The sequence below is a fragment of the Budorcas taxicolor genome, chromosome 2 (genome assembly GCF_023091745.1).
Source record: "Budorcas taxicolor isolate Tak-1 chromosome 2, Takin1.1, whole genome shotgun sequence".
NCBI lineage: Eukaryota > Metazoa > Chordata > Mammalia > Artiodactyla > Bovidae > Budorcas > Budorcas taxicolor.
In genome coordinates, this window is record NC_068911.1 from 21,979,309 (window position 1) to 22,005,720 (window position 26,412).

At 47.5% G+C, this 26,412-nt stretch overlaps 1 protein-coding gene across 1 annotated transcript; it reads right to left on the reverse strand.

Annotated features, from left to right (window-relative positions):
- On the reverse strand, positions 1 to 26,142 carry SCNN1G (sodium channel epithelial 1 subunit gamma). Its single transcript, XM_052636132.1, has 13 exons — positions 25,826 to 26,142; positions 23,729 to 24,038; positions 20,532 to 20,722; positions 19,442 to 19,545; positions 16,661 to 16,824; positions 8,673 to 8,771; positions 7,026 to 7,143; positions 6,137 to 6,215; positions 5,996 to 6,053; positions 5,745 to 5,806; positions 1,635 to 1,710; positions 978 to 1,340; positions 1 to 18 (listed from the first exon to the last, which is right to left on the reverse strand). Exons 1-13 carry the CDS (start codon positions 26,140 to 26,142, stop codon positions 1 to 3), a joined length of 1,959 nt encoding a protein of 652 aa, XP_052492092.1.
- Between the last annotated feature and the right edge of the window lie 270 nt (positions 26,143 to 26,412).

Sequence of the window (26,412 nt, forward strand, 5' to 3'; positions counted from 1 at the left end):
TCAGTGGGGGAAGGTGGTCTGCCTTGGAGAAAAAGCAGCTGAGGTGGGTTATCAGGAAGTCATGCCTTGGGCTACCACCGGACAGGAGTGGCCAACAGAGTCCTTTAACTGGCCCTTCTCTGCTAAGGGTCCAGAGTACTGGCTTAGCTGCCCAGAATATGCCCCCCTCTCCGCCCCAGCTCAGAGTGAGGGCCTCCTGCCACACCCCTAGGTGCCCCGACAGGGCCCTCTTCCCCTCTAACACTCCAAGGACCCTGAGCCACCTCCCTCCTGAGGGCTCAGAGCAGACCTTGCCCCAATGTCAGCGACTGCTGCTGCTGCTAAGTCGCATCAGTCGTGTTCGACTCTGTGCGACCCCATAGACGGCAGCCCACCAGGCTCCGCCGTCCCTGGGATTCTCCAGGCAAGAGTACTGGAGTGGGTTGCCATTGCCTTCTCTGATGTCAGCAACTAGGAATGGTTTACTCACAAACAGCTCCAGCTCCAGGCCCAGAGCTTCCTCCTATCTTTGGCACCAAGCAGTGAATGTCAGGCCTCGACACGTAAAGTCACATCCTTGGGCCCCAGCCCAGGCTGGAGGAGTGGCTGAAACCCCCAACTTGGTGCTTTGGAGGAGTCTCTCACTCTCTCTCTCTCAAGATCTGGCCAAGAACTCTGTCAGGCTTCACTCCTGGCCTTTGTCCAGGCTGGCCCCATCTCCTTGGCCCCATCTCTCTCCGTAGCAGGTGTGCTAAGGGGTTTGGCCTGCAGGATCTAGCTCGTCCTAGGCGGCCCTTATGAATGTGGCTGGGAGGGGTCCGACGGTCCCCTGCACACACCCAGGCCCACCTCGTTCAAAGCAGACTCGTAGACAATGTCTTTGAAAAGCTCAGCGGGGGGAAGACACCCACTGTGTGCTGGAGACTAAGTTCTCAACTGTGGCTGGTGGTCTTGGCTCCATCTTTCTTCCCCGCCCTGCCTCAGGACTCAGCTGGCACCTGGGTGTCTGTTAGCTGACTGGAGAAGGCCCTCTCCAAGCGCAGGGTGTTGTATCTGGGGGGTGGTGTGCCGGGCACCTGGGGCCCTGGGGCTGGAGGCAGACTCAAGGCAGAGGTGAAAGTGGGCAGGTCATCATCTATGTTGACGCCGCGGTTGTCCCGGCCCTGCGGGATGTGGGGAGCCTCAGGGCAGGCGGGTGCCCGTCTCCGGGCCCACCACCCCTTGGCTTTGTGCCACTGGTGGCGGGCAATGATGGAGAGGGAGTCGATGAAGAAGACCTCGATGATCTCAATGACACAGACAACAGAGCAACTCATCCACAGGCCCAGCTGGCCACCAATGTTGGACAGAAGCTGCTCGATCTGCAAGGGAGGCCAAACCACACGATCAAGGGGGAATCCCCACCAAGCTGGCTTCTTGCAAAGACCCTGAGACCCAAGGGAGCCACTGGTTAGCCCTGGCCCTGAGCAGGTTTGGGGAAGATGAGGGCAGGCTGTCTGTCCCCTCCTACCCTGCCCATTCTGATCTGAGGCCTGGTTGGCCTTTGGTGGCCCTACTAGCTTGGGCTGGACCCCCACAGTCTGACTCTGCTCCCTGAGGCCAGGCAGATGGGCAAAGTCGCAGACCCGGGACAGTCTCAGAAGGGAGCCACTCACACTGTTGGCAGGGTTCTCCATGATGGATCTCTGGTTCAGGTCTTTGTAGAATATCAAGAGTTTGGCCAAGTCTGTCCTGTAAGAATTCCAATAGGCAATGCCAAGGTGAGTTGGAGGCTTTTGCACTCTAGCAAATAGCCAGCCCCTCAGCATGGCTGTGTCTCTCTGGCCCAGCCCCCAGCCAGGCCCAGGCTCTGAGCTCCACAGGGTGTCTTAGAACCTGGTTTATGGGGTTCCTTGTGCACCACAGAGCACATCTCCAGCCTGGACCTGGTCACTCAAGCCATCCCTTCACTCAAAAACCATTTCCCCAGCTCTAGACTAAATCAGTCCCCACAGCTGCCCTCCCAAAACGAAACCTTGCAATCATGATTATTTGATGGCAATCTAAAACATGTCTGGGAGACATATGACCAACCTAGATAGCATATTGAAAAGCAGAGACATTACTTTGCCAACAAAGGTCCGTCTAGTCAAGGCTATGGTTTTTCCAGTGGTCATGTATGGATGTGAGAGTTGGACTGTGAAGAAAGCTGAGTGACGAAGAATTGAGGCTTTTGAAGTGTGGCGTTGGAGAAGACTCTCGAGAGTCCCTTGGACTGCAAGGAGATCCAACCAGTCCATTCTGAAGGAGATCAGCCCTGGGATTTCTTTGGAAGGAATGATGCTGAAGCTGAAACTCCAGTACTTTGGCCACCTCATGAGAAGAGTTGACTCATTGGAAAAGACTCTGATGCTGGGAGGGATTGGGGGCAGGAGGAGAAGGGGACGACAGAGGATGAGATGGCTGGGTGGCATCATTGACTCGATGGACATGGGTCTGAGTGAACTCTGGGAGTTGGTGATGGACAGGGAGGCCTGGCGTGCTGCGATTCATGGGGTCGCAAAGAGTCGGACACGACTGAGCGACTGAACTGAACTGAACCATAATAACAGCTAGCATTTATTGACCACTTCCTGTGTTGCTAAGCACTCTTCCAAGAACCTTGTGTGAATTAACTCGTTTAATTTGCACAACAGCCCTATAAGGCGTACTGGAGTGGGGTGCCATTGCCTTCTCTAATCCCCATTTTATAGACATGGAAATTGACAGATTGGTTGAGTAACTTGCCCAAGACTACACAGCTCATGACTGGTAGAGTTGATATTCAAACCTAGCTATATCTGACTTTACAGTTTGTGCTCTTAACCACTCACTGTACTAAATTCCCTCCTGTTAGGACTGTGGCAAGCTAGAAAATTCATGCTTATTCCAGAGAGGTAGCCAGTACTCAGTACTCTTTGGTGCTTTGCAAAAATGGAAGTTTAATGTTGCCAGAATTTTGGATCTCTCAGGAAAAGGTGGAAATACCAGGTTATATTGGTGGAATCATATTTGGCTCAGGGGTTTAACAGTTTGCAATGATTTGATCAAAGTCTATCTTTATTATTAGACTCTAAGGAGAGATAAGAAAGCCTTCTTCAGTGATCAATGCAAAGAAATAGAGGAAAACAACAGAATGGGAAAGACTAGAGATCTCTTCAAGAAACTTAGAGATACCAAGGGAACATTTCATGCAAAGATGGGCTTGATAAAGGACAGAAATGGTATGGACCTAACAGAAGCAGAAGATATTAAGAAGAGGTGGCAAGAATACACAGAAGAACTGTACAAAAAAGATCTTCATGACCAAGATAATCACGATGGTGTGATGACTCACCTAGGGCCAGACATCCTGGAATGTGAAGTCAAGTGGGCCTTAGAAAGCATCACTACGAACAAAGCTAGTGGAGGTGATGGAATTCCAGTGGAGCTATTTCATATCCTAAAAAATGATGCTATGAAAGTGCTGCACTCAATATGCCAGCAAATTTGGAAAACTCAGCAGTGGTCACGGGACTGGAAAAGGTCAGTTTCCATTCCAATCCTAAAGAAAGGCAATGCCAAAGAATGCTCAAACTACCACACAATTGCACTCATCTCACATGCTAGTGAAGTAATGCTCAAAATTCTCTAAGCCAGGCTTCAACAATATGTGAACTGTGAACTTCCAGATGTTCAAGCTGGTTTTAGAAAAGGCAGAGGAACCAGAGATCAAATTGCCAACATCCGCTGGATCATCGAGAAAGCAAGGGAGTTCCAGAAAAACATCTATTTCTGCTTTATTGACTATGCCAAAGCCTTTGACTGTGTGGGTCACAATAATCTGTGGAAAATTCTGAAAGAGATGAGAATACCAGACCACCTGACCTGCCTCTTGAGAAATCTATATGCAGGTCAGGAAGCAGCAGTTAGAACTGGACATGAACAACAGACTGGTTCCAAATAGGAAAAGGAGTACGTCAAGGCTGTATATTTAACTTGGCTTATTTAAACAAGGCTGCTTATTTAACTTATATGCAGAGTACATCATGGGAAATGCTGGGCTGGAAGAAGCACAAGCTGGAATCAAGATTGCCGGGAGAAATATCAATAATCTCAGATATGCAGATGACACCATCCTTATGGCAGAAAGTGAAGAGGAACTCAAAAGCCTTTTGGTGAAAGTGAAAGAGGAGAGTGAAAAAGTTGGCCTAAAGCTCAACATTCAGAAAACGAAGATCACATGGCATCTGGTCCCATCACTTCATGGGAAATAGATGGGAAAACAGTGGAAACAGTGTCAAACTTTATTTCTGGTGGCTCCAAAATCACTGCAGACGGTGATTGCAGCCATGAAATTAAAAGACGCTTACTCCTTGGAAGGAAAGTTATGACCAACCTAGATAGCATATTCAAAAGCAGAGATGTTACTTTGCCGACTAAGGTCCGTCCTGTCAAGGCTATGGTTTTTCCAGTGGTCATGTATGGATGTGAGAGTTGGACTGTGAAGAAAGCTGAGTGCCAAAGAATTGATGCTTTTGAAGTGTGGTGTTGGAGAAGACTCTTGAGAGTCCCTTGGACTGCAAGGAGATCCAACCAGTCTATTCTGAAGGAGATCAGCCCTGGGATTTCTTTGGAGGGAATGATGCTGAAGCTGAAACTCCAGTACTTTGGCCACCTCATGGGAAGAGCTGACTCATTGGAAAAGACTCTGACGCTGGGAGGGATTGGGGGCAGGAGGAGAAGGGGAAGACAGAGGATGAGATGGCTGGATGGCATCACCGACTCGATGGATGTGAGTTTGAATGAACTCCGGGAGATGGTGATGGACAGGGAGGCCTGGCGTGCTGCGATTCATGGGGTCGCAGGGAGTCAGACATGACTGAGCGACTGAACTGAACTGAACTGAATTGAAGTATCTTGGAGGCAAGCATCGTGTCTGCTTGGTTATCACGGCATCCCCCAGCACCTCACACCTCGCCTAGTGGACATTAAATAAGATGCTGGAGACCAAACTGGGGTAGGGAACCATGTAAACAGTAATGACCCAGAGAAATGTTAGTTTACATGGCAATCCCACACCCACCTGCTCCACCTTTGTCTCCATCTGTTGAGATCCTTGAACTCTGGCCTGGGTGATTTTTGTTAAAAGTCTCTTCTAAGTGAATTTTGATAAGGAAAATCAAGTGTGATTAGAAGCTGCAAGGTTTAAAAGAGTATTTTTCCAAGTGTGTCAAGATACATCAGGAAATCATGAAATAAATGTACTGAGTCTTACTAGTACCTTTTACAAAGTGAAATATAAAAGATCAGGTTGCCTCCACAGAGAGATTCGAAATTTTTATCAACTGATATAGGCACTAAGCATTTGGAATTATGCTGTGACCCATCGGACGGTTGTAAACAATTGGTACACGAGTTGGATGGTTTGGTATACAAGTGTGCAACGTCTGAGAAGCAGTCTGAATGCCCTGTACATCATAAAAGAGTACTGTTTCATGATAGTTTTATTTTGGCAGTGTATTCAATGCACCGCAATGGGAAAAGTATCAATAAATTCATGCTGTGGGTTGTGGTCAAACAGTTGAGAGCCCTTAGCCTAGAGCAGGGCCTACCTCATGATAAGACTCAAGAAATATCTGTTGAATAAAGGAATGAGTGAAGGAGTGAATGAATGAAAAGGAGAGGGTTTGGCATGGAGGAATCAAGTGAGGAGGCTGGAACCAGGGTGGGCAGGAGCAGAGGAAGCAGGGCAGAGATCAACTTACTTGTTGAGTTTCTTCTTTATTTGCTGGCTTTGGTCCCAGGTGAGAACAGACAGCAACCATTTCTGTGGTGGAGAAAGAAGTGGCCTGGGGATGCCTGGAGAGGCCAGAGCCAGCCTGTCTGCTCTCTCCTCTCAGCCCCAGCTCCTGACATGGGCCTTCCCTGTGGATCACCCCTGAGGCCAGCAGACACAGCCAGGACCTCAGGCTACAGGCCGAAGTTTCCAGGCGGGAAGAGTGGGCAGAGAACTTACCTCGGAGACCTCTGATGGCCACTGTGCCAGGCTGGTGGTCAGTGTCCACTCCTTAAAGCTAAGTGGAGAAGGGCATAGAGTGAGTGTGGGTGGCCTGGCCCAGCCCAGCCATGTTCGTCCCACCCTTTCGGGTCCACGCACCTGCAGGCTTCCTTGCACACCGACTGGCAGCCCAGCTCTTCCCGGACGAAGGCCTGGTGCAGTTGGTAGTAGCAGTACACTGAGGAACGGGATGTGGGGAGATATGAACTTTGGGGCCACGGGGCCCTTTCTAGGGTTTCCCAATGATGCCCCCATGCATGCATGCTTAGTCACTTCAGTCATGTCTGCCTCTTTGCGACCCCATGGCCCATAGCCTGCCAGGCTCCTCTGTCCATGGGATTCTCCAGGGAAGAATACTGGAGTGGGTTTCCATGCCCTCCTCCAGGGGATCTTCCTGACCCAGGGATCGAACCTGCATCTGCCTGCCTCTCCTGCATTGCAGGCATTTTCTTTACCCAGTGAGCTACTTGGGAAGACCAATACCCCCACAGTCTCCTTTTAATGATTTCACCTTCCACTTTCTACAAACACTAGTTCTCTGGAAACAATTGCTACCTTGTGATTTTGAGAGACAGAAAATTGCCACAGTTAAGAACATTAGCTGGAAGTGGGATGGGTTGGCAGTCCTTGCCTTGGGTCTAGCTTTGTTAGACCCTGGCTGTGTGATCTTGGGCAAGTTGCTTAACCTTTTTGAGCCTCAGTTATTTGTTCTGTGAAAGGAAGGACACTATCAATAGTCCCTACCTCCTGGAGTTGACAGAGGGGGTCAGGGACTTAGCAAAAGCTGGGGTGTAGCATTTGGTCCTTAATCAGAAGGTGGAATTCAAGCCAGGTTTCACAACATGAGTGAAGCTGGTTAATATCTCTCTGTCTCCCTCAGGTCAAAGGTCATCAGGGCAGGGTCCTGGGAGTGCCTTAGCTATTGCCAGGGTGGGGCTGACCCTGCTCCTGGGGTGTGCAAGGTGGGGGGTGTTGGTGTCTTACTCACTCCAGTTGGGGTGCTGCTGGTAGTTACAGTAGTCGGCTCCCTGAGGTAGAGGCTGACTGTACTGGGCACACCCACAGTTCTCTACCATCTTGGCCTGGAAGCACGAGTGAAGGCAGATCTGAAAGACAAGACCCAGGAGTTCCCTCAACCTCCTTGCCTGTGGCTGCCAGAGACCTCCCCTCCCTATATCCCCCAGTCAGAGGGGGTCAACCTCCCACAGCCTCGGCAGACAGCATAAACGTACCCCTCATGTCCTAGCTGATAGGCTCAAAGGGACAAAGCTAGAAAACATACTGGGAATTTGAGATGTGGAGGCCAGGATGAGCTAGAGAGGGGCTGGGGTGGTCATTTGCCACCACGTGAGTGCTGACCCAGAGGTAAGTGGGGAACTTGGAGCAGGTGCCAAGAAACAGAAACAAACACAGTCTCCAACTTTCCAATTTTCAGCTGCATGCCCTCCACGCAGAATCCCTGGGGATCTTAAGGTACCACGATATCCACAAAGCTTAGAGCCATAAGAGCTAACACTGGGGGCTTGGAAGTCAGGCTACTTGAGTTCATATATCAGCTTTGCCACCTCCCAGTTGTGTGACCTCAGGTGAGTTACTTAAACTCTCTGATGCTTTGTTTTCTTCATTTTTGAAATCAGTGTAACAGGACCTACTTCATGAGGTGGTTGTGATATGAATCGAAAGATGTAAAGTGTTTGTAAATGCTAGTTTCTCACTAAATATTATCCCGAGTGTCTTTCCACTGAGCTGACTTTTCTTTTTCTTCTGTCTTAATGTCAGTGTGATTGCATCTCTATTTCTTACAAGCAGACCTTGTCTGACCACTAGTCTCTTTTCATAGTGTCTCCACCACCTCTCAGCTCAGCTCTAATAAAAGCTAGAGGATTCAGGGCAGAGGGCGCCTGGTCCTTTCGCTCTGCTGGGTGATTCTCATTTGACTCTCTAGGTGTCCTGGTGGGAAGCGAAGGGCAGACTCGCAGAACAGAAGACAAGGTGTAACAGGTGATAGCACCCAAGGGTCAATGTAGGTAATAACTAATGGGTGGTGGAGACTGCAGGGAACCAAAGAACGTGTCTCATTTGATAAGGCCACTCTATCCACTGTTTATCCTGTAGGAATATGGGCCCATTGTTACCAGATCTTATTTTTCAAGAGAAGCTAGAAATCTGGATTTTCCTATGAAATTCCCCGACTTTTAAACCAGGTGAAAAACCAGGTGGGCAGGTTGGAAGGGGCCTGGAAACCACCGATTAGCAGTCCCTGATCCAATCCAAACTCCCCTGGTGGCTACTGAGGAGCACACAACTTGTCCAAAGCTGTCAGCGGATGAAAGGCACCCCTTAGCCAACCCCTCCCAGACTGCCTCCTCCTCCTGTCTCGCATTCGCCAAGGCTGATTTAGGAAGCAGGTTTGTTGAGCTGTACGTTCTGTTCCAGGCAAACCTTGACTAAGCTCTGGTTACAGGTGGGTTGAAGAGGACTGGAACCAGCTGGCATCATTTGTTCTTGAGATCTTTGGATGAACCCCAGGATTCTCACCACAGTTCCTGGTCCCAGACACACCCCAACCTATATATAATTCTGTCTTCTGGGTCCAGACCACAGCCCAGGGCTGGGTGCTGCCTCCAGCCTGTACCTGGAGGGAATACGTGGCGTTGTAGATGTTCGTGATCTGCACGTCACTCCAGTCCTCCGTGCAGTGGCTGTAGGGATCACTCAGCTTGAAGGACTCTGTCTGTAATCACAGAAGCACGTATTCAGCCCTGCACCCCTCCAGGACCCAGACAAGGGGCATTGCTAGCAGCTTCTAGGAGCTGAGCAACCACCCACTCATTCATTTAACAAATATTTATTGAGCACCTACTAGGAGCTTGATGCTATTCTAGGCACTATGTCACTCAGTCGCTTAGTCATGTCCAACTCTTTGCATCCCCATGGACTGTAGCCTGCCAGGCTCCTCTGTCCATGGGATTTTCCAGGCAAGAATACTGGGGTGGATTGCCATGCCCTTCTCCAGGGGATCTTCCCGACCCAGGGATTGAACCTGAGTCACCCATATCTCCTGCATTGGTAGGTGGATTCTTTACCACCAGGAAAGCCCTCTTGTGAGCACTATGGAATCCACAATGATCGAAATAAGTTCCCTGCTTTCCTGGGGCTCACATTCTAATGGAGTAGACCGATGACCAAAGAGCAAATAAATCATTTTGAATAATTTTTTATAGTGATCAATGGAACTAGGTAGAAACTGGAAGGGTTTGGAGGAGGGGACAACCTTTCCAAAAGTGATTAGGGAAGACATGGAATGGCAGGAAAGAGCTGGACTTGTCAAGAAACGTAGGAAGAGGATTAGGCAGAAGGAGCAGCCAGAGTGGAGGTGGGAGAGGGCCAGGGTGGCTGGACCGTGGTGAAAGGGAGAGCTGTCGCTGGAGATGACGTCTGAGAGGGACGCAAAGGACAAATTGTGGCAGTCTCCTATACTGCTGAGAAACGTGGGTTTGGATTTGGTTTCCTGAATAGTAGTGAGCCGCTGGAGAATCCATGGGGATGGGGCAGGAGGGATTAGATGAGCAGTGACTGTGCTGCATGGGATTCTTATCTCAGCGAAGGACTCATTTCCTATCTTCTTACCTTTTGGTCCCAGAAGGTGACTTGGAAAAATGGACTTTCTTAGGGAGGACCAAAGAATGCCCAGCATTATAGAATGATACCCTGATCAGAAGAGGTAAGAACATTGCAACTCACTATTTGAAAGCCTTATTAAATTATGTTTTTTATTATGGCTTGCACATTTGGTTCTAGCTTAATATTTGTCACTACAAAGGAACAATCCAGACAAGACAATTAGGGGAAAAGAAGGATAATGTCTCCCAAGGGGGAGCAACTATAGAATATAATTTGTGACCAACTCATAGCTAGGATTTGGTTTGTGTGTGTGTGTATGTGTACAAAGGTGTCTTTTTTTTTTTGAGATGGGGAGGGTAAAGGGCAAATGGATGTCAGATTTATGGGAGGGAAGAAATTTCATTTTTCTTTGAAGAATGGCTGAATAGAGAGAAAGACAGTTGAGGGTGGGTGGGGTAGGGGGAAAGAAATCAAGAAGTTTGGTGCAGATAGAAATCATAGTCATCTCAAGGGGCTATAATCTCTTTCTGTTTGTATTATAATTCATCTGTTGATCCATTAGTCTTCCTCAATTAACTGCAAGAACCTCCAGGGCAAAAGACAGTGCTCATTTTAAAACATTTAAACAGAAGAAGCAGAGAGGAAAGTAACCATCTGATTTCCTCTCTTCCCCTGGGCACCTACTGCAACAGGTCAGATTTCCATCCTGAGATCCAGACACAAAGATTCACATGTTCCCTTGCCCTACAATATCCTTTTCTCATTCATAATAAAGAGTGTGTGTCTTTCCGTGTCAGTACAGAATAAACAGACTTACTTCATTCCTCTAATAGCTGGGAAACAAACAGATTCAGAGCTTCCAGTACATGCCAGGGCTAGGCTGGGAAATGGGCACAGAGATGCCAAGCAGTGGCTTCCCTCAAGGGCACCTTTACCCAACGCTACCCTCTAAGCTTCTCCAAGCCGCGCACTCCCGATCAGGTGTCCCTTGGAGCCCCCACGTCCTGCTAAACTGGCTACAGAGCCCCGAGTGTCAGCCCTGGGCTCTATTTGCCTGCGGGGATCGTTCAGTACCCTGAAATCTGGAGGAGAGGGTCTGTCCATGCAGGTAAGCCCTGTGCAGTTGGCAAAGGCAGCTGGGGCTCCTTCTACTTTGAGAACCAGCCTGAGGACCACTTCCAGGAAACTGATTGTGAGAAAGTCATAACATTGTGATTGTTATGCTTTTTGAGTATTCAATGGCCCTTTACTCTGAAGGATGCTTATCAAACTGGGTTATTTCAGGCTATTTCCTAAAACACCTGGGGCTGGGGCAGGTAGGGCAAATGGCCTTTTTAGAGTGGAATAGATGTCTTCAGCTTCTTGGAGCCTCAGTCAGAGGAACCTGGACAGAGCCCTGGCTTTCTCTCACTCTCTCCCCCTTACCCCCTCGCCTTTCATTTCTTCTTTTCCCTGCCAGCTTTCCAGAACTGCTGACATGGGCAGGGTGGGGAAACATTTTGGCTTCTGTCCTGATCCCTAGGGACCCCAAAATGTGAATGAATATATGTGTGTGTGTGTGAGAGAGTGTGTGAAGTTTAAACAGATAGATAGATAGGTGTGTGGTATGCATGCACGCACAGGTGTGTGTGGGTGTGATTAGGCGTATGTGTGCACATGTGTTGTATGTGGGTGTATGTGGAAACAGGACTCATTTTTCTCAAACCAGGTCCTATCTGCTTCCTTCTGAGAATTCTGGGGGAGGAGGGAAGTCGCACAGGAGTCCTTAGCTCACCCCTGTAAAGTCTGAACTGTGTCAGGGAAACGCCCAAGGGCAACAGGAAACCCTAGATGGAGTTATGGGTGCTTTAAATCTCTTTTCTTTTGTTCTGTTTTTATATTGTAATAAGTTATGAGATAATTCCTAGATGCTAATAAATTATAAGAATTTATGTCCTGATCAGTGGAGGAAAAAGAACCATTCAACATATGAAGTTAGGACTACTTGTTAAGAATTTGGAGGAAGTAATAAATCCTATCTCAATTTCAAATCCTGCCGAGATAGAAATTCTAGTGGGTTAAACTAGTAAATGAAATAATGAAATAACTGGAAGGAAATTCAGCTCAGTATCTGATCTCAAGGAGGAAAAATACTCAATAAACATAATAACTAAAGAAGAAACCGAAGACTTTGACTATGTAAACACCTGATGTTTTTGCCTGTGAAACAGGTAGCATAATGATAACTAAAATGAAAGCACAAACTGGGAAAGATATTTGTAACACATATGGCAAATCATTAGCACGCCTTCTAAATACTATATGGAAGAGAACAATATCTCACTCATAAAGAATGGGGGTATCAGGAAGGACAAGAAAAATCTCCAGTAATGCTTATTTTTCCATCCTTTCACATCTCTTCTTTTTTTTAAAAAAAAGAAGGGTGTATAGTAATAGCCAATATTTTTGGAGCACTCAACACATGCCAAGCACTGTTTGGCATGAATCAGCTCACTGAATTCTCACCAGCCTGTACAGCAATATTACTATCATCCCCATTTCACAGATGAGGTGACTGAGACACAGAGGTCACACGGCCCAAGTGCAAAGTTGGGGTTTGGATCCTAGTTGTCTGGCTCCAGAGTCTGAGCCCTTAATCCCTGTTACAAACATGCTTGTGAAAAGAAGCGGGTGCTTTAAGATAAGAATGTGCAGTAGGGCTTGCAGTGGCAGTGAAGTCTCGCCCCTCTTCAGGGCCTGATCCGCACCCCCCTAGGTGAATTTGCCTTTGTCCTCTTCCTCATCTCCTATTCATGATCCAACCTGTTGTACTTTGGTTTCTGTTCCACTCCTTCCACTGAAAACTGTTCTGGCAAAGAACCAGTGACCTCTTGGTTGCCAAACCCAGAAAACAGCTTTTACCCTCTATCTTGCCTGATGGCGCAACCGTGTTTGGCACTTCTAGCTCACACCTTCCTTGAAACTATCTTCATTTCTTTGAAACCAAGCCTTTCCAGCTTCTGCTGCTGCTTTCGTGCCTCTATTTCTCCATTTCCTCTCTGCTTGGCCCTTAAACATCTGCGTTCTATCTCAGGTCTTGAGAGATGGCATTTATTTCTAACTCTAGAACTGTGTTACATGCAATCCCCACCCCGCCATTGCTTCTGGATTTTTCTCCTGAGCTCCAGGCTTAGAGCATCTAATCACTGGACGTTTTCAGAATGATTTCCCAAAGCTACACCTTTTGTATGTGCCAAACTGAAGTGGTCATTTTCTCCCTGAACCCTACTCTTCTTGTATTCCCTAATTCAGAACCTGGTACTTCCATTCAACCCAATACCCAAGTCAGAGCCTAAATATGGATCTAACTTCCCCTGGCCTTTCCCCGATGACCTTGGTTGTCCAGCGCTGTTGCTTCCACACTGTAATATCTCTCAAATCCAGTCACTTCTGTTCATCCCCACAGCCACTGCCTCAGTGAGGGAGTCATAATTTCTTTTTAGTATTACTGTAAATACTCGACTGCCTCTAGCATTTTGAGTGCGCTTCAAAGCGGTTTTTTGAAATGATTCACTACATTTTGAATCATTTTGAAATGAGACTTCAAATCCTTTCTGCAACCCCCTTTGTAATTGCTGTGCCCTTTGTCTGGAGTAGCCTTTCCTGATTCTATTTGCCTGACATTTGTCCTTAAGAAATCATCATCTAGAAAGCCTAGACCAACAACTTTGGTCCTGGCTCCTGTTCATCCAGCCATCCAAAAATATTTACGGAGGATCTACTATGCCCTAAGAACTGAGCCTGGGAACAGATAGAAATGGTCCCTATTCCCATAGAGCTTGGACCTGTATTGCAAAGCTGTGTTATCGCCTCTTAAAGGTGAATTTTGAAGGTAGGTACTCTGATATACCCATCTCTGAATATCCAGTGCTTTGGGCACAGAGTCCCTCAATGAATGAAAGAAGATTTGTTAACCAGCTGCCTAACCAACTGAGTCCACCAGTTTAACATGCTTCTCAAAAGTAAATAACTACCTACCTAAAAAATAAAGATGTAAGGAAGGAAGTCTAGTGTGTTTGGACTTATTCTTAATGACCCTCTGGTGACCTCTCAGTAATCCTTGTTTTTTTTGTTGTTGTCTTAAATGCTCATAAATCAGAACCAGAGCTGCCTGACCCTGCTCCGTGGCTTTCATTTTGTACATCTCAAGTTAGGTATAGCAGAAAACCCACCCATGTCTTTGTTTACCCATCATTGCTAAAGGGAGCATTTGCTTAACAATGTGATGGGCATTCTTAAGCTCAGAGAAGAAAACCAGAGGGCAATTCCCTTGGTTCTCATACTTTCCCAAGCTCTAAGTTTGCAGACACTGTAACAGGCAGGAGGGAAGAAGAGCACGTGCTGTAAGAATGTGCTGTAAATTCCAGGTGCTTCTTCAAGTACAAAACTGCCGGGGGGAACACTGGATCAAAATGCTTACTGTTCTGATCGGGGAGTTTTGTAATCTGCTAGTGAAGACAGGAATCACAGACCTAGTTCCTTAAGTAGGAACCTAAAGTCTTTTCAAATCACAGTCTGAGCAAGCTGGGGCTTAAGATTTTTTTCCTGGGCCATCAGCATCCACACAGGCCAAGTTGGTACACAACACTTCCCATGTGGAACAAACTGCCCACGTTGAACAAAGCCCCTACATGACATGGCTCCTTTGAGCTCTGGGGCTCCCAGATGACCATCCCCATGCTTTCTCTTGTTCAAGGTTGCTCTTGAACGGGCCATGGTGAGGCACTGAAGCCACAGATCCCCATTCAACAACTCTGCTCTCCCAACTTAAATACCACTTCGTCAGGAAAGCACCCCTTGAACTCTCCACTTCCCCCCCATAAAAAGCCCTATATCAGGCATCTCTGTGATATGCTCTCATGCATCCTGTATTTATCCTTCTCAGCACCTATGATGATTATAGTTATTCACCTATGTGATTTTTGGTTTGTTATTATAAATTCTCTCTGCTAGACCCAAAGTCTAAAAGAACAGGGACAGTTCTGGGGACACTGATGTCGTTCCAGTATCTAACACACATGAAGTGCTCAGCAAATGCTTGTTAGATGAATAGATAATGGATAGATAGATAAGGTCCAACGCCCATCATGTGACTTTGTAACACTTCGGAGACAACATTTACGGCTGTGCTAAAGCTCTGGTGTCATCCTAGCTCTACTTTCTCTTAGGAAGACACACTTTTCTTCTTCTTTCATTCTAAACTACTCAGGTTCCTAAAGCTGAGGTTCCTGAGTTTGCTGCCTCCTGGAATGACCTCTGGGGTTCGATAAAAATACAGATCCTTGGGCTCATCTCTCAGAGAGATTGATTCAGTAGATCTGAATCTGATGATCAATCAAGTTTGGAGAGCTCTAGAGGAAAAATTTGTGAGGTATAAAGGGTAAGAGGCTTAATGTGGGGCACTAGTGAAGTGAAAGTTGCTCAGTCATGTCCAACTCTTTGTAACCCCGTGGACTATACAGTCCATGGAATTATCCAGGCCAGAATACTAGAGAGGGTAACGTTTCCCTTCTCCAGGGGATCTTTCCAACCCAGGGATCAAACCCAGGTCTCCCGCATTTCAGACTGATCGCTTACGAGCTGAGTCACAAGGGAAGCCCTTGGAATGCGAAGGTTGGCTATAAACAAAGGCATGAACAAAGGGTTCACAAGGAGAGATTTTTCCCCTCCATAAATAGGTGAAAAAATACCACTAAGAATGACTGTCAGTTAAACTTATAATAGATGCCATTTTTTCTTAAATTAGCAAAGATTAAGCATTGCTTAATGCCTGTTTTGGTACAGCATCGTTGGAGGGCCATTTGGCTAATCTCCGTCTTGAATGAGATACTTCTAAGAAGTAACGGGATGACTACGCATCCCGCTGCACCATTGTTTTCAGCTGTACCTGGAAACAAGCTCAAGTCTATCAACAGAGAATGGCTTCAATAACTTACCCACACAATGGGATATTATGTCTTTAAGAAGAATGAGGCAGAATCTATGTGTATTGCTATGGAACTATTTCCAAGCTATACTATCAAGTGAAAATTTGGGGCAGAACAGTATTTTGCATTTGCAAAAAAGAAATGCTTACACCTATACACAGGCTTGAAGAAGACTTTTACTCCCTCCTGAGTCATGGAAGCTATAGCCATAGCTGCCTGTGGAGGAAGGAGGAGACCAGCGGTCAGGGATAGGAGAGAGGTGCGTCTGCACGGTAGGACCCTTGTACTGACTTTGTACATATACTCCTTTGAAATAAGTACTTAATAGTTATTTTGTTAGTGTGAGAGAGAGACTGGCATAAAGGGACCCAGGCCTGCAAACAGGAGACTATACAAGCAGTGACATGACCAGGGGTGTCCTTGGACACCCCTCACCTTGCCCTTCTACTTCCACTGGGCATGGCCAACCCAAGAATTGGACTCTGCAGCCCAGATGTGCTCCTGTTGACAGGTATGAGTGTTCTCAGCACCCAGTGAGCTCAGAGAAGGTCAAAGACTTGAGAGAAGGGGGATTCTTGGTACATGAGCTGAAACTGATGGAAGTAGGAGGGACTAAATAGACCTGTGAAGGCCCAGTGACTTTCCAATAGTGGTTTACATGCTCCATTGGCCTGTAGGTGGCCCAGGAAGGCGTAAATCTGCTCCATTTATATTACTGACAAATACATCATTAGTATCTGATGCCTTGCTTCCAGCACAGGTTTTGTAAACGTGGATGTCTGTCTCTGAAACAAGGAAGGTTCCTTCAATTCTTATCCTGAATGGTGTCCTGTCCTTGTTTATCCACACAGAAGACATAAAGACAGCCCTTAGTGTAACTCAGAGAGTGACCATTTGAGTAATCATTGGAAAACACAAGACTTTGCTTCCTCTTAAAACCAATACACTTTTCCATAAGTTCCACCTCACTGATTATCCTTCAATAAAAGCTGTCCTCCTTGCCAAGCAGATGGAAATCAGAGCGTTCTCTTACCAGGTGCATTCCTATGGAGGTGGCCATGGCTGTCTCAATCTCTGTTCCCACGTCCTCAACGAAGGGGTATTCGTCCTGCCGATGGACAATCACCTTAGCCCCGGTGGAGGACACCAGGAAGGGGTTGTACTCTTCTTCATTTATGTACAGGATGACCTGCAGCCCTGGAAGGACAAGGCAGCCCTTTGTGGTCAAAAGCCAGGAGAAGATTCCCTGCTGGTAGCTTACCTCTCCCACCACTCTGGGAGTCTCAAATCCAAGACCCACGCATTTCCTACAAGTGAAAAGTGGACAAGAGCAAAATGGGAAGCTCCATGAGGGGAGCCTGACTTTTCACTGCTCTGTTTCCAGAGCTTAGCTCAAAATAGGGCTCAGGAGCAGTGTCACGACTGCAGCTTTGCTAAGCACAAGTTTTGCTACCCGGCCTAAGACGTGAACCTCCTTGTGGCTCTTTAAGATGGGGAGTTCTGCTGGGCACCCAAAGGGATGTGCAGGGCTGTGGCTGAGATACCAGTAGTGCATCTGATCACTGCCCTAAATCCTCTCCCTGACCCTACTGTTGCACCTGTGTCTAATCTGAGCCAAGCAGCCAGAGGGACCTTTTAAAATCAGGTCACTCCCTTGTCTGAAACTCCTCAGAGGCATCTCATTGCATACACGGGGACGCCATAAAATACTGTCCAGAAACCTGACTAGCTCTCCTATGGTGATGCCTTCCTTCTCATCCCACTCTCCCCCTCCATCAGGAAGCTCTAAGCACACTGACCATCTTTCTGTTTCCAGAGCACACCAAATCCATTTCCTCACTGAGGTTCTCGGACTTACTAGTGCTCAAACACTCCTCAATGGACCGTATCATACATCTTCTCCTCTTCAAATAACCCTCATCCCAGAGGCCTTTCTGGACCTCCTTATCTGAAATAAAATTCCCATCTCAACTCAGCCCTTGTGCGGGGTAATTCTTGAGGTGTAAACCTAGGATTGATAACCAGATAATGTCTATGTGCTTGTTCACTCATTTATCTGTCTCTCTCCAGCAAAATACAAGCTCCTTGAAAACAGGGATGACATCTGTGTTATTCACCACTGGGTCCATAACATTTGGAAGAGGGCCTGACATACACAGGATACTCAATAAACATTTGATAAACAAATGAGCAAATGAGCAGGGCCTATGTGAGCTGAAAGAAGAGAATTTTTAAAATTATTTTTACTTCTTTCTGTTGCTGTTTAGTCGCTAAGTTGTGTTTGACTCTTGACGATCCCATGGACTGTGTGTAGCCCACCAGGTTCCCCTGTCCTTTACCATCTCCTGGAGTATGCTCAGCTTCCTGTCCATTGAGTCGGTGATGCTATCTAACCATCTCATCCTCTGCCGTCCCCTTCTCCTTTTGCCTTCACTCTATTTGTAACTAAAGGAATCAAAGCCCTGAGTGCGGAAGTGATTTGCTCAGGGTCACAAAGCTCAAATGCAGCAGAGTCAGGACTGTGCAACAGTTCCCAGACTACTTCTTCCCACTGACGTATGTTCCCTGAGTTATGGTTTCTTGCAGGTGTGGTAAGAACACAGACTGTGCAGTAACAAAGAGGAGGAGTCCAACTGGGTTTTCCTTCCTAAGACCTTGCCTCTTCTTATAGGAGCATATCTATATATCAAATCATGTTCAATTTGTTTAGAATCTTTCAAGATAGACCAATTGGTTGAGTTCCTGCCTTCTCTACGAAAGTCACGGTAGTAGAGTAGCAATAATGGTAATATTGGAGGCAGTAGTTTTGGGTGGTAATAGTAGCAGCAGCAGCAATGGTGGTAACAGCAGTAACAGTAGTGATGACAACCAGAACTAGCATTTATTGTGTGCTTAGTGTGTGTTCTGGACTGAATCAAGCGTCTTTCTGCAGACCACCCTCCACCCTATTTATATGCTGAAGTATTAATCCCCACTGTGATTGTATTTGGAGAATCAGCCTTAGGCAGGTGATTAAGGTTAAATGAAGTCATAAGGGTGGACCCTAATCCCATAGGATTGGTGTTCTCATAAGAAGAGGAAAAGACAACACAGCTTTCCCCCTGCAGAGAGAGGCCATGTGAGGACAGAGACAGGTGGCCAACTGCAAGCCAGTAAGAGAGTCCTCACCAGGACCAAATTTGCCAGCAGCTTGACCATGAGTTTCAAAACGTCCATTGTTTAAGTCACCCATCTATAATATTTTGCTATGGCAGCCCAACGAAATGAATACAGTGTGTGTCAGGTCTTATTCTAACTGCTTTTCATATTTTGACTTCTCAATTACCTTCTATTGTCAATACCATTGTTATTCCCGCTTTATAATAAATGAAGGGGAGGAAACTTTCACTGGGCTGCACAGTGAGTGACAGAGTGGGTTTTGACTCCAGAATCTGTCATCTTAAGCAAGATAAAGGTGTGTTGGCTTCTCTAATCTCCTGCTCAGCACATCTGGATTTAAGTCCATTCAGAAGCTGCCTGCTCGGCATTACTCACTCCAGCTACACACTTAAACCTGAGTGGTTTCCCCAGGTGAAGAAACACCAGGGCTGTCCCTGTTGCTCTCTCAAAAGCAAAGAGGAGATGTCAAAAAAGAAAACAGATTCTGATAGAGAAGGAAAGAACCAACATGGATGAGAAAAAGTTGTATCCCTAGTTTCTGGCCAGGTTAGGGAGAGCCTGTGTCTCTGGAAGGCTTCAAGCACCCCAACTTTCCCGCTGCCAGCAAGCTTGTCATTAGAGCACCCCAGAAGCCCCTTGTTGCAGGTTTTCTTACCAAATTCACTGCCTCCCATGGAGGTGCTGAGGATAGTCTCATTTTGTCTGTTGTTGAATGTGTAGCAATTCCCATACATTGGATGGTGGAAAAGCGTGAAGTTCCTATGGTGGAAGAATACAGGTCAGAAAGGGCTGTGCCGGGAACTCCCACCATGCACCTGAGCTGACCTCTCAGTGGGCAGTGCTAACGGGCCAGCTGTCTTCTGTGGACAAGGGATGATAGACACGACTTACTTTCCCCATCTTTCCTCCTACAGATGACAAAAAAGGCCCCTCGTCCAGTTGACACATGTCGATGTAGAACCACCCTCTGCTTTCCCTTCACCCTCTTAATCCACTCACCTCCCTCTCCATCCTGACTTGGCATTCTTTGTGCCAATATATCTGGTCTCATTTCCTCTACACTTGAATGTCTCAGCCAACCCTTGACTTTTCTTCCATTCTGATTCCTAGCAAATGATTCCCAGAAAAGGAATCACATCATACATGTTCTCATGCTGACTTTAGAATCCAACCTTCAGAAGACATGATTCTAATCACTCAATTTTCACAAGGATCAAATACCGACTAACATATAGAAAGGCTTAGTATTTTAAAAGAATGAAGAAAGTCCTTACAATAAACAGGAACACTTTAGAATGTCCCATGACTGCCTAGTGTCCACCAGGAATCTGGGTGTTATCTTAATGGTAGAAAGGTATGAAAGCTCACATCTGTACACAGACCTTCCTGCCCTCCCTTCTTCTCTCCCTGCCTCCTTCCGTCTCTCCTTCCTTACTTCCTCTTGACTAGATTGATGGTTCTCACTGGTATGCACGATGGTAATATACAAGGTTATATGTCCACCATCAACTACTCTGTTTTTATAATTTAACGAGTTTAAGGATGTTTTGACGCTAAGTCATCTTCATCTTCCTCACAGACTCTAGAGCTGAGCTCCTGTATAAGTCATTTTCCAAAAGGCAGGGTCAGTGAGAAGAGCACCTGTCACTCCCAAGACCTCTAGCTGAGCTGCAGGTGCGTGCAAGGAGCCCAGCACTCAGAGCCCCTGGTCCCTGGAGCTGAGAGAGCAGCCTTCCACTACTGACCTGGCATCGCAGGACACCCCGTCAAAGAAGCAAGTGACCAGCAGCTCGTCAGCAGAGTAGCTCATGTTGATTTTCTTCTCCTGAGACACCTGTGCCATGATGTTCATGTAGTGCAGCTTGTACCACTCCTGGATAGCATTGACCCCTGAGCTGAAGGTGTAGACCGCACAGTCTGATGTGTCATTAGAACACTGTGAATAGGAGGAGACACCAAGATAAAGCCATGGGTCCTGCCAGGGGCCTTTAGAAGGACTGTGAGGCTAAGGAACTGGGATTCTAGATACTCAGGGGAACAGGAGGGATACCTGGGCAAGGATTGGCTTCTCACTTCTGAGGCCAGGGACTCAACATCCTCAAGTCTCAAGGACCAAGAAGGGGCTGAGTGAGGAAGGACACAGAGCCTCACTCATGAGTCCCTAAGTGAGAAGCAAGACCAGCATCTTCAGAGTCCCCAGATAGCCAGGCTTTAACCAAGTATGGCTACTGAGTTCCACCCAACCCTCACCATTTCTTATTGGGTCAGCAGTCTAAAAATTGAGATTCTAGCCCAGACACTGCCATGACCTCTCTGCAGGACCTTGGGCAAGGCACTCAGTTTGGTCACTCAGTCGTGTATGACTCTTTGTGATCCCATGGACAGCAGCACACCAGGCCTCCCTGTCCATCACCAACTCCCGGAGCTTGCTCAAACTCATGTCCATACAGCTGATGATGCCATCCAACCATCTCATCCTCTGTCATCCCCTTCTCCTCCTGCTTCAATTTTCCCCAGCATCGGGGTCTTTTCAAATGAGTCAGTTATTCACATCAGGTGGCCAAAGTATTGGGAGTTTCAACTTCAACATCAGTTCTTCCAATGAATATTCAGGACTGATTTCCTTTAGGATTGGCTGGTTTGATTGCTTTGCAGTCCAAGGGACTCTAAAGAGTCTTCTCCAACACCACGGTTCAAAAGCATCAATTTTTCAGTGCTCAGCTTTCTTTATAGTCCAACTCTCATACACACACTTGACTACTGGAAAAAACATAGCTTTGACTAGATGGACCTTTTTGGACAAAGTAATGTCTCTGCTTTTTAATATGCTGTCTAGGTTGGTCATAACTTTTCTTCCAAGGAGCAAGCGTCATTTAATTTCACCACCTGCAGTGATTTTGGAGCCCCCCCAAAAATAAAGTCTGTCACTGTTTCCATTGTTGCCCCATCTATTTGCCATGAGGTGATGGGACTGGATGCCATGATCTTAGCTTTCTGAATGTTGAGCTTTAAGCCAACTTTTTCACTCTCCTCTTTCACTTTCATCAAGAGGCTCTTTAGTTCTTCTCCACTTTCTGCCATAAGGGTGGTGTCATCTGCGTACCTACCCTTATTTCACCTACAAAATGTTGATCAAAATACCATACTTCCCCACCTCATATGCTGGTTAGGAAGACCAGCATTCAAAATATATAATAATGGGAATTCTATAGGGAAACTGTGATCTGGTCCAGATGTTCTCATCACACTTATGTGTGTGTGTGCTCAGTCCCTCAGTCATGTTCAACTCTGTGACCCCATGGACTGTGGCTCCCAGGCTCCTCTGTCCATGAAAATGTCCAGGCAAGAACACTGGAGTGGGTTGCCATTCCATTCTCCAGGCGATCTTCCCAACCCAGGGATTGAACCCATTTCTCCTGCATTGCAGGTGGATTCTTTACCACTGCGTCACCTGAGAAGCCCCTCTCATTTCATCAACAGGGCTTGAAAACTATCCTAAAAGACAGACACCAAAAGATGAATTTGAGTATCAAGGAGAACTTTATCTTGCGTAAGGACCCAGGAAAACTTCACAAAGGTTCAGTGATTTAGAGAAAGTGCCACTTTCCCCCCCGGACTGGCAAATGGAGCCATGAGATCTCACAATCAGCAACCAAGACTATGAAGAATGAGTAGCTCTCATCCTGCAGAAACAGCTGGGGCACAGAGAGGAGGATTATGGTTGAGTGTGGCCAGGAAGGCAGTGGAATTCATTTTTGGTAAATGGCCGCTTCTTCAGAGCCCCTTAAATGGGGCCAAGGAGGAGAGATGAGAAGTCAGGCGATAGCACCTCATGAAGGCAAGTATTGCTGGGAACACTGTGTGTTTCTGCTGCTCATTTTCTATTTTCTTCCTTCTGGTATCTGCACTCCAATTTTATTTGGTAGAATTTCCTTTCCCTCTTTGGATATAGTCGGCCAAGACTGTCCATCAAGATGCCCTACCCTACATGAGCCATCAGGTGACCCAAACTTGGTCAATCAGATAGTCCCCAATGGGATTTGAATCAACAATGGAAGCTTATTTCATCCAGCAGCAATATCTGAAATGACTCTTCATCATTTCTTGCCACCAGGATCCCTGAATCTTCCCTAATTTCTGTCCTTTGAGAGGACTCCATGAGCTACTGGTCACCTTCTAAGACAGAGGTCCTCAACCTTTTTGGCACAAGGGACTGGTTTCATGAAAGACAGTTTTTCCACAGATGTTGCGGGTGGGGATGATGGTTCAAGTGATGGGGAGCAGCAGGTGAAGCTTTGCTGGCTCGCCTACCACTTACCTCCTACTCTGTGGCCAGCTCCTAACAGGCCACCAACATGATACCAGTTCTACTGGCCTTTTTATCTGCTTAAGAGTGCCTGGGGGCTTCCCAGGTGGCTCAGTGGTAAAGAATCTGCCTCCCAATGCAGGAGACACAGTAGACGCAGGTTCGATCCCTGGGTCAGGAAGATCCCTTGAAGGAGGAAATGGCAACCCACTCCAGTATTCTTGCCTGGGAAATCCCATGGAAAGGAGCCTGGCGGGCTATAGTCCACAGGGTTGCGAACGGTTGAACACAATTGAGCACAGCACACATAATAACGATTGCCTGGATCAGTTTCAGTTGCTTGCAGCTGATTCACCCTGAATGTGTTTCTTTCTGAGGGGCTACAGGACTAACAGCAAAGAAGAAACCTCCCTGGACAGGACTCCGCCTCCCCGGACCCATGACCCCGCCTCCCCGGACCCATGACCCCACCTCCCCAGACCCACGATCCCACCTCCCTGGACCCAAGACCCTGCCTCCCCAACCAGTGACCGCACCTCCCTGGACCCATGACCACGCCTCCCCGACCCATGACCTCACCTCCCCGGACCCATAATCCCACCCTAGGCCCCGAAACCGTGAGAATGGGCATCTTACCAGCTGGAATCCCACCACCTCCTTGGAATTGTGGATATGCATGACATCTGATGCCTTGTGAATGATTCTTGCGTTGACTTTCCGCTTCCGTCCCGTGAAGAAGTCCCTGGCCTTTCCTGTATCACCCTTCTCGAAGGCCATCAGTGGGGCTAGGTTGAGGAATTTGGGATCAGTGCCCTTCCTGACTGAATTCCGGGACTGTGCCTCTCGGCGTTTCCGAGACGTAATCTCTGAAAAGCCATACAGGGTCTTCAAGGCCGCTCTGGTCTCCTGTTCCAAGTCGGCTAGGAGGTGGCGCACAGCACTGTACCTGCCAGGGTGGGAAGGAGGAGTCGGGGTGGGGAAAGCCCTCTGGCCCTTTACCGTGCTGCTTCCCATCGACGTGCCCATCACCCCAGTGCCCTTGGCCAAGAAGACCAGGCCATTTAAAAACTTCCTCCTCCAACATGACCACTGGCTCAAATAAATGGGGACAGGCTCCTGTATGACCCTTGTGTGAAGCCTGTGGCTTCACCTTTGCCATCACTGTCTGCTTGCTCTCGGGGTGTGTTGATGAGTTTGCCCCAACCAGCATTTCTGGAGTGGTGACTGTCAGCTGCCTCCCATAAACCAGCCACAGTGAAGACAAGTAAATAACTGCTAACCAGGAATCTCCCCAGCGGTAGGCTCTGTTTCCACCTGGCATACTTGCCCCTGCCCACAGGTTCTCCTCAAATCAGTGCTGGGAGGGAGGGGTATTACTGTTACCTTGAAAACCCCCAAGAACACAGAATGATTCAGGAGCTGACCACATGAAGCATAACAACACCATCTTTTCATTTTCACAATACTGAATGGTCCTGACCTCCCTCTTAACTCTCCTCACTCTCTCACCCCCTTGCTTTACGCACAGACCACACAGCATAGTGACTGAACATAGAAACTTCAGAGCCAAACTGCCTGGGTTCCAGTTCCCCATCCTGGTTCTGGATGTGGGACTCTGGACAAGCCATTTAGCCTTTTCATGTCTCAGTTTTCTCATCTGTAAAATATGATTATTGGCAAGAGTTAACCTGTTTATTCTATCCATCCATCCATCCACATATCTCTGTATGTATGTATGTGTGTGTATATATATATATATGCAGTTAAATAACAAATATTATTAATTTTATTAGTGTAATTTTATTTGTTAATATTTCAATCCTCTACCAACATCAGCTGCACTAGGACAAAGACTGTGTTTGGATCGTTCATTTCCATGCCCCAGAACGAGGCATAGTGAATGACAACTTGTAGAGGCTGGGTAAGAGATTACGGAACAACTGATGAAGGGAAGAAAGGGTGGGGGGAGGAAGGAAGGAAGGAAAGAAAGACTTTGAGGGGGAGGATGAGTTTAGACCTGATTTTGATTTTGAGCTTTGCCATCAACTCATCGAGGACTCTGTACAAGTTAGTTCTCTTTGATGGTCTTCCTGCTTGCTCTTCCCTTCTCCCCGCCCCCACCCCTGCTCTGCCAAATTCTGATCTGTCTCACAGATCAGTTTTCAATAATCCTGAGAAGGATTCCGATGACCCATTTAGAACAGGTCAGGCAGCAGACAATTAGGCAGGACGAAGGGATGGTCCTGCCCAGAGCCCAGTGATCTCAATTAGTGGGGCTGGGTTGACTCAGGTGAGGGTTTTGGGCAGCTGAGGTGCTTCCGGAAGTCATCTAGGTGTCACGTCTGAGTCACCCTCCAGCTCACGCTCAGGGGAGAGTAAGGGTGTGAGCTGGGCGAGCTCAGGGCAAATGGCTATGCTGGACTCTGTGTGTGTGTGTGTGTCTAAGACAGGAGGGATGCTTGTCCATTCCAGACCCAGCCACCAAGCAGAAGAGTTCCTTGCAGCCTCTGTCGCCCTCCTCCCTTCCTTGAGCCAGTCATCCTCAGAAGTTGCTGATGGGTTGAAAATTTGGTACAGATTTTAAACCAGGGAGAGGGCAGTTTACCAACACTGGCAAGAAATTCAAGTTTCTAAACATTGTGTCTGCAGGCTGGAATGCATCACCTTTGGGAGGGGCATTGGCATCTGGAGAGGGCATGACCCCTCCTCCACGTGCCTGCTCTTGCCTCTTACTTGTAAGGGTTGATGTTGCAGATGGTGACCGCAGGAAAATCCAGCTTTTGGAAGTGGACTTTGATGGAGACAGAGACGGTGTAGAAGGATGAGATGAGGAGGGCACACTGCCAGAAAATGAGGGCCACGGCTGTCAGCGTGAAGAGAATCCAGAGCAGGCGCCGGAGGCGGCCACGCGACACCACAATGCGGCGGCAGCCGTGGGTGTTGGTGTTCAGACAGTACCACTGCATTAGCTCTTTGATGTTAGGTGCCTGAGGTCCCGTCACGGGCAGATTCTTCTTGATTTTGGCTTTGATCTTCTCTCCAGGAGCCATGGTGAGGATGGGACAGACAAGCTGGAGGGGCAGAGAAAAAAGGCAAGTGAGTGGGTACAGCCCAGAGGCTGGGTGCTGGGAAACACCAGCTCACGTGTCCCCAATGGCTTTCTTCCTCTTTCCCTTTGGGCTGGACAGTCTGCTTTCTGAGGCCTTGGCCCTTGCTCCAGGATATTTGCTTTGGGGCCACCACAGCTGCCTCCCTCTCTGCCTGCTTCCCAGGGCAGCCCCCAGGCCAAGCCATGTGGATGCGGGGGCTGGGTAAGGCTT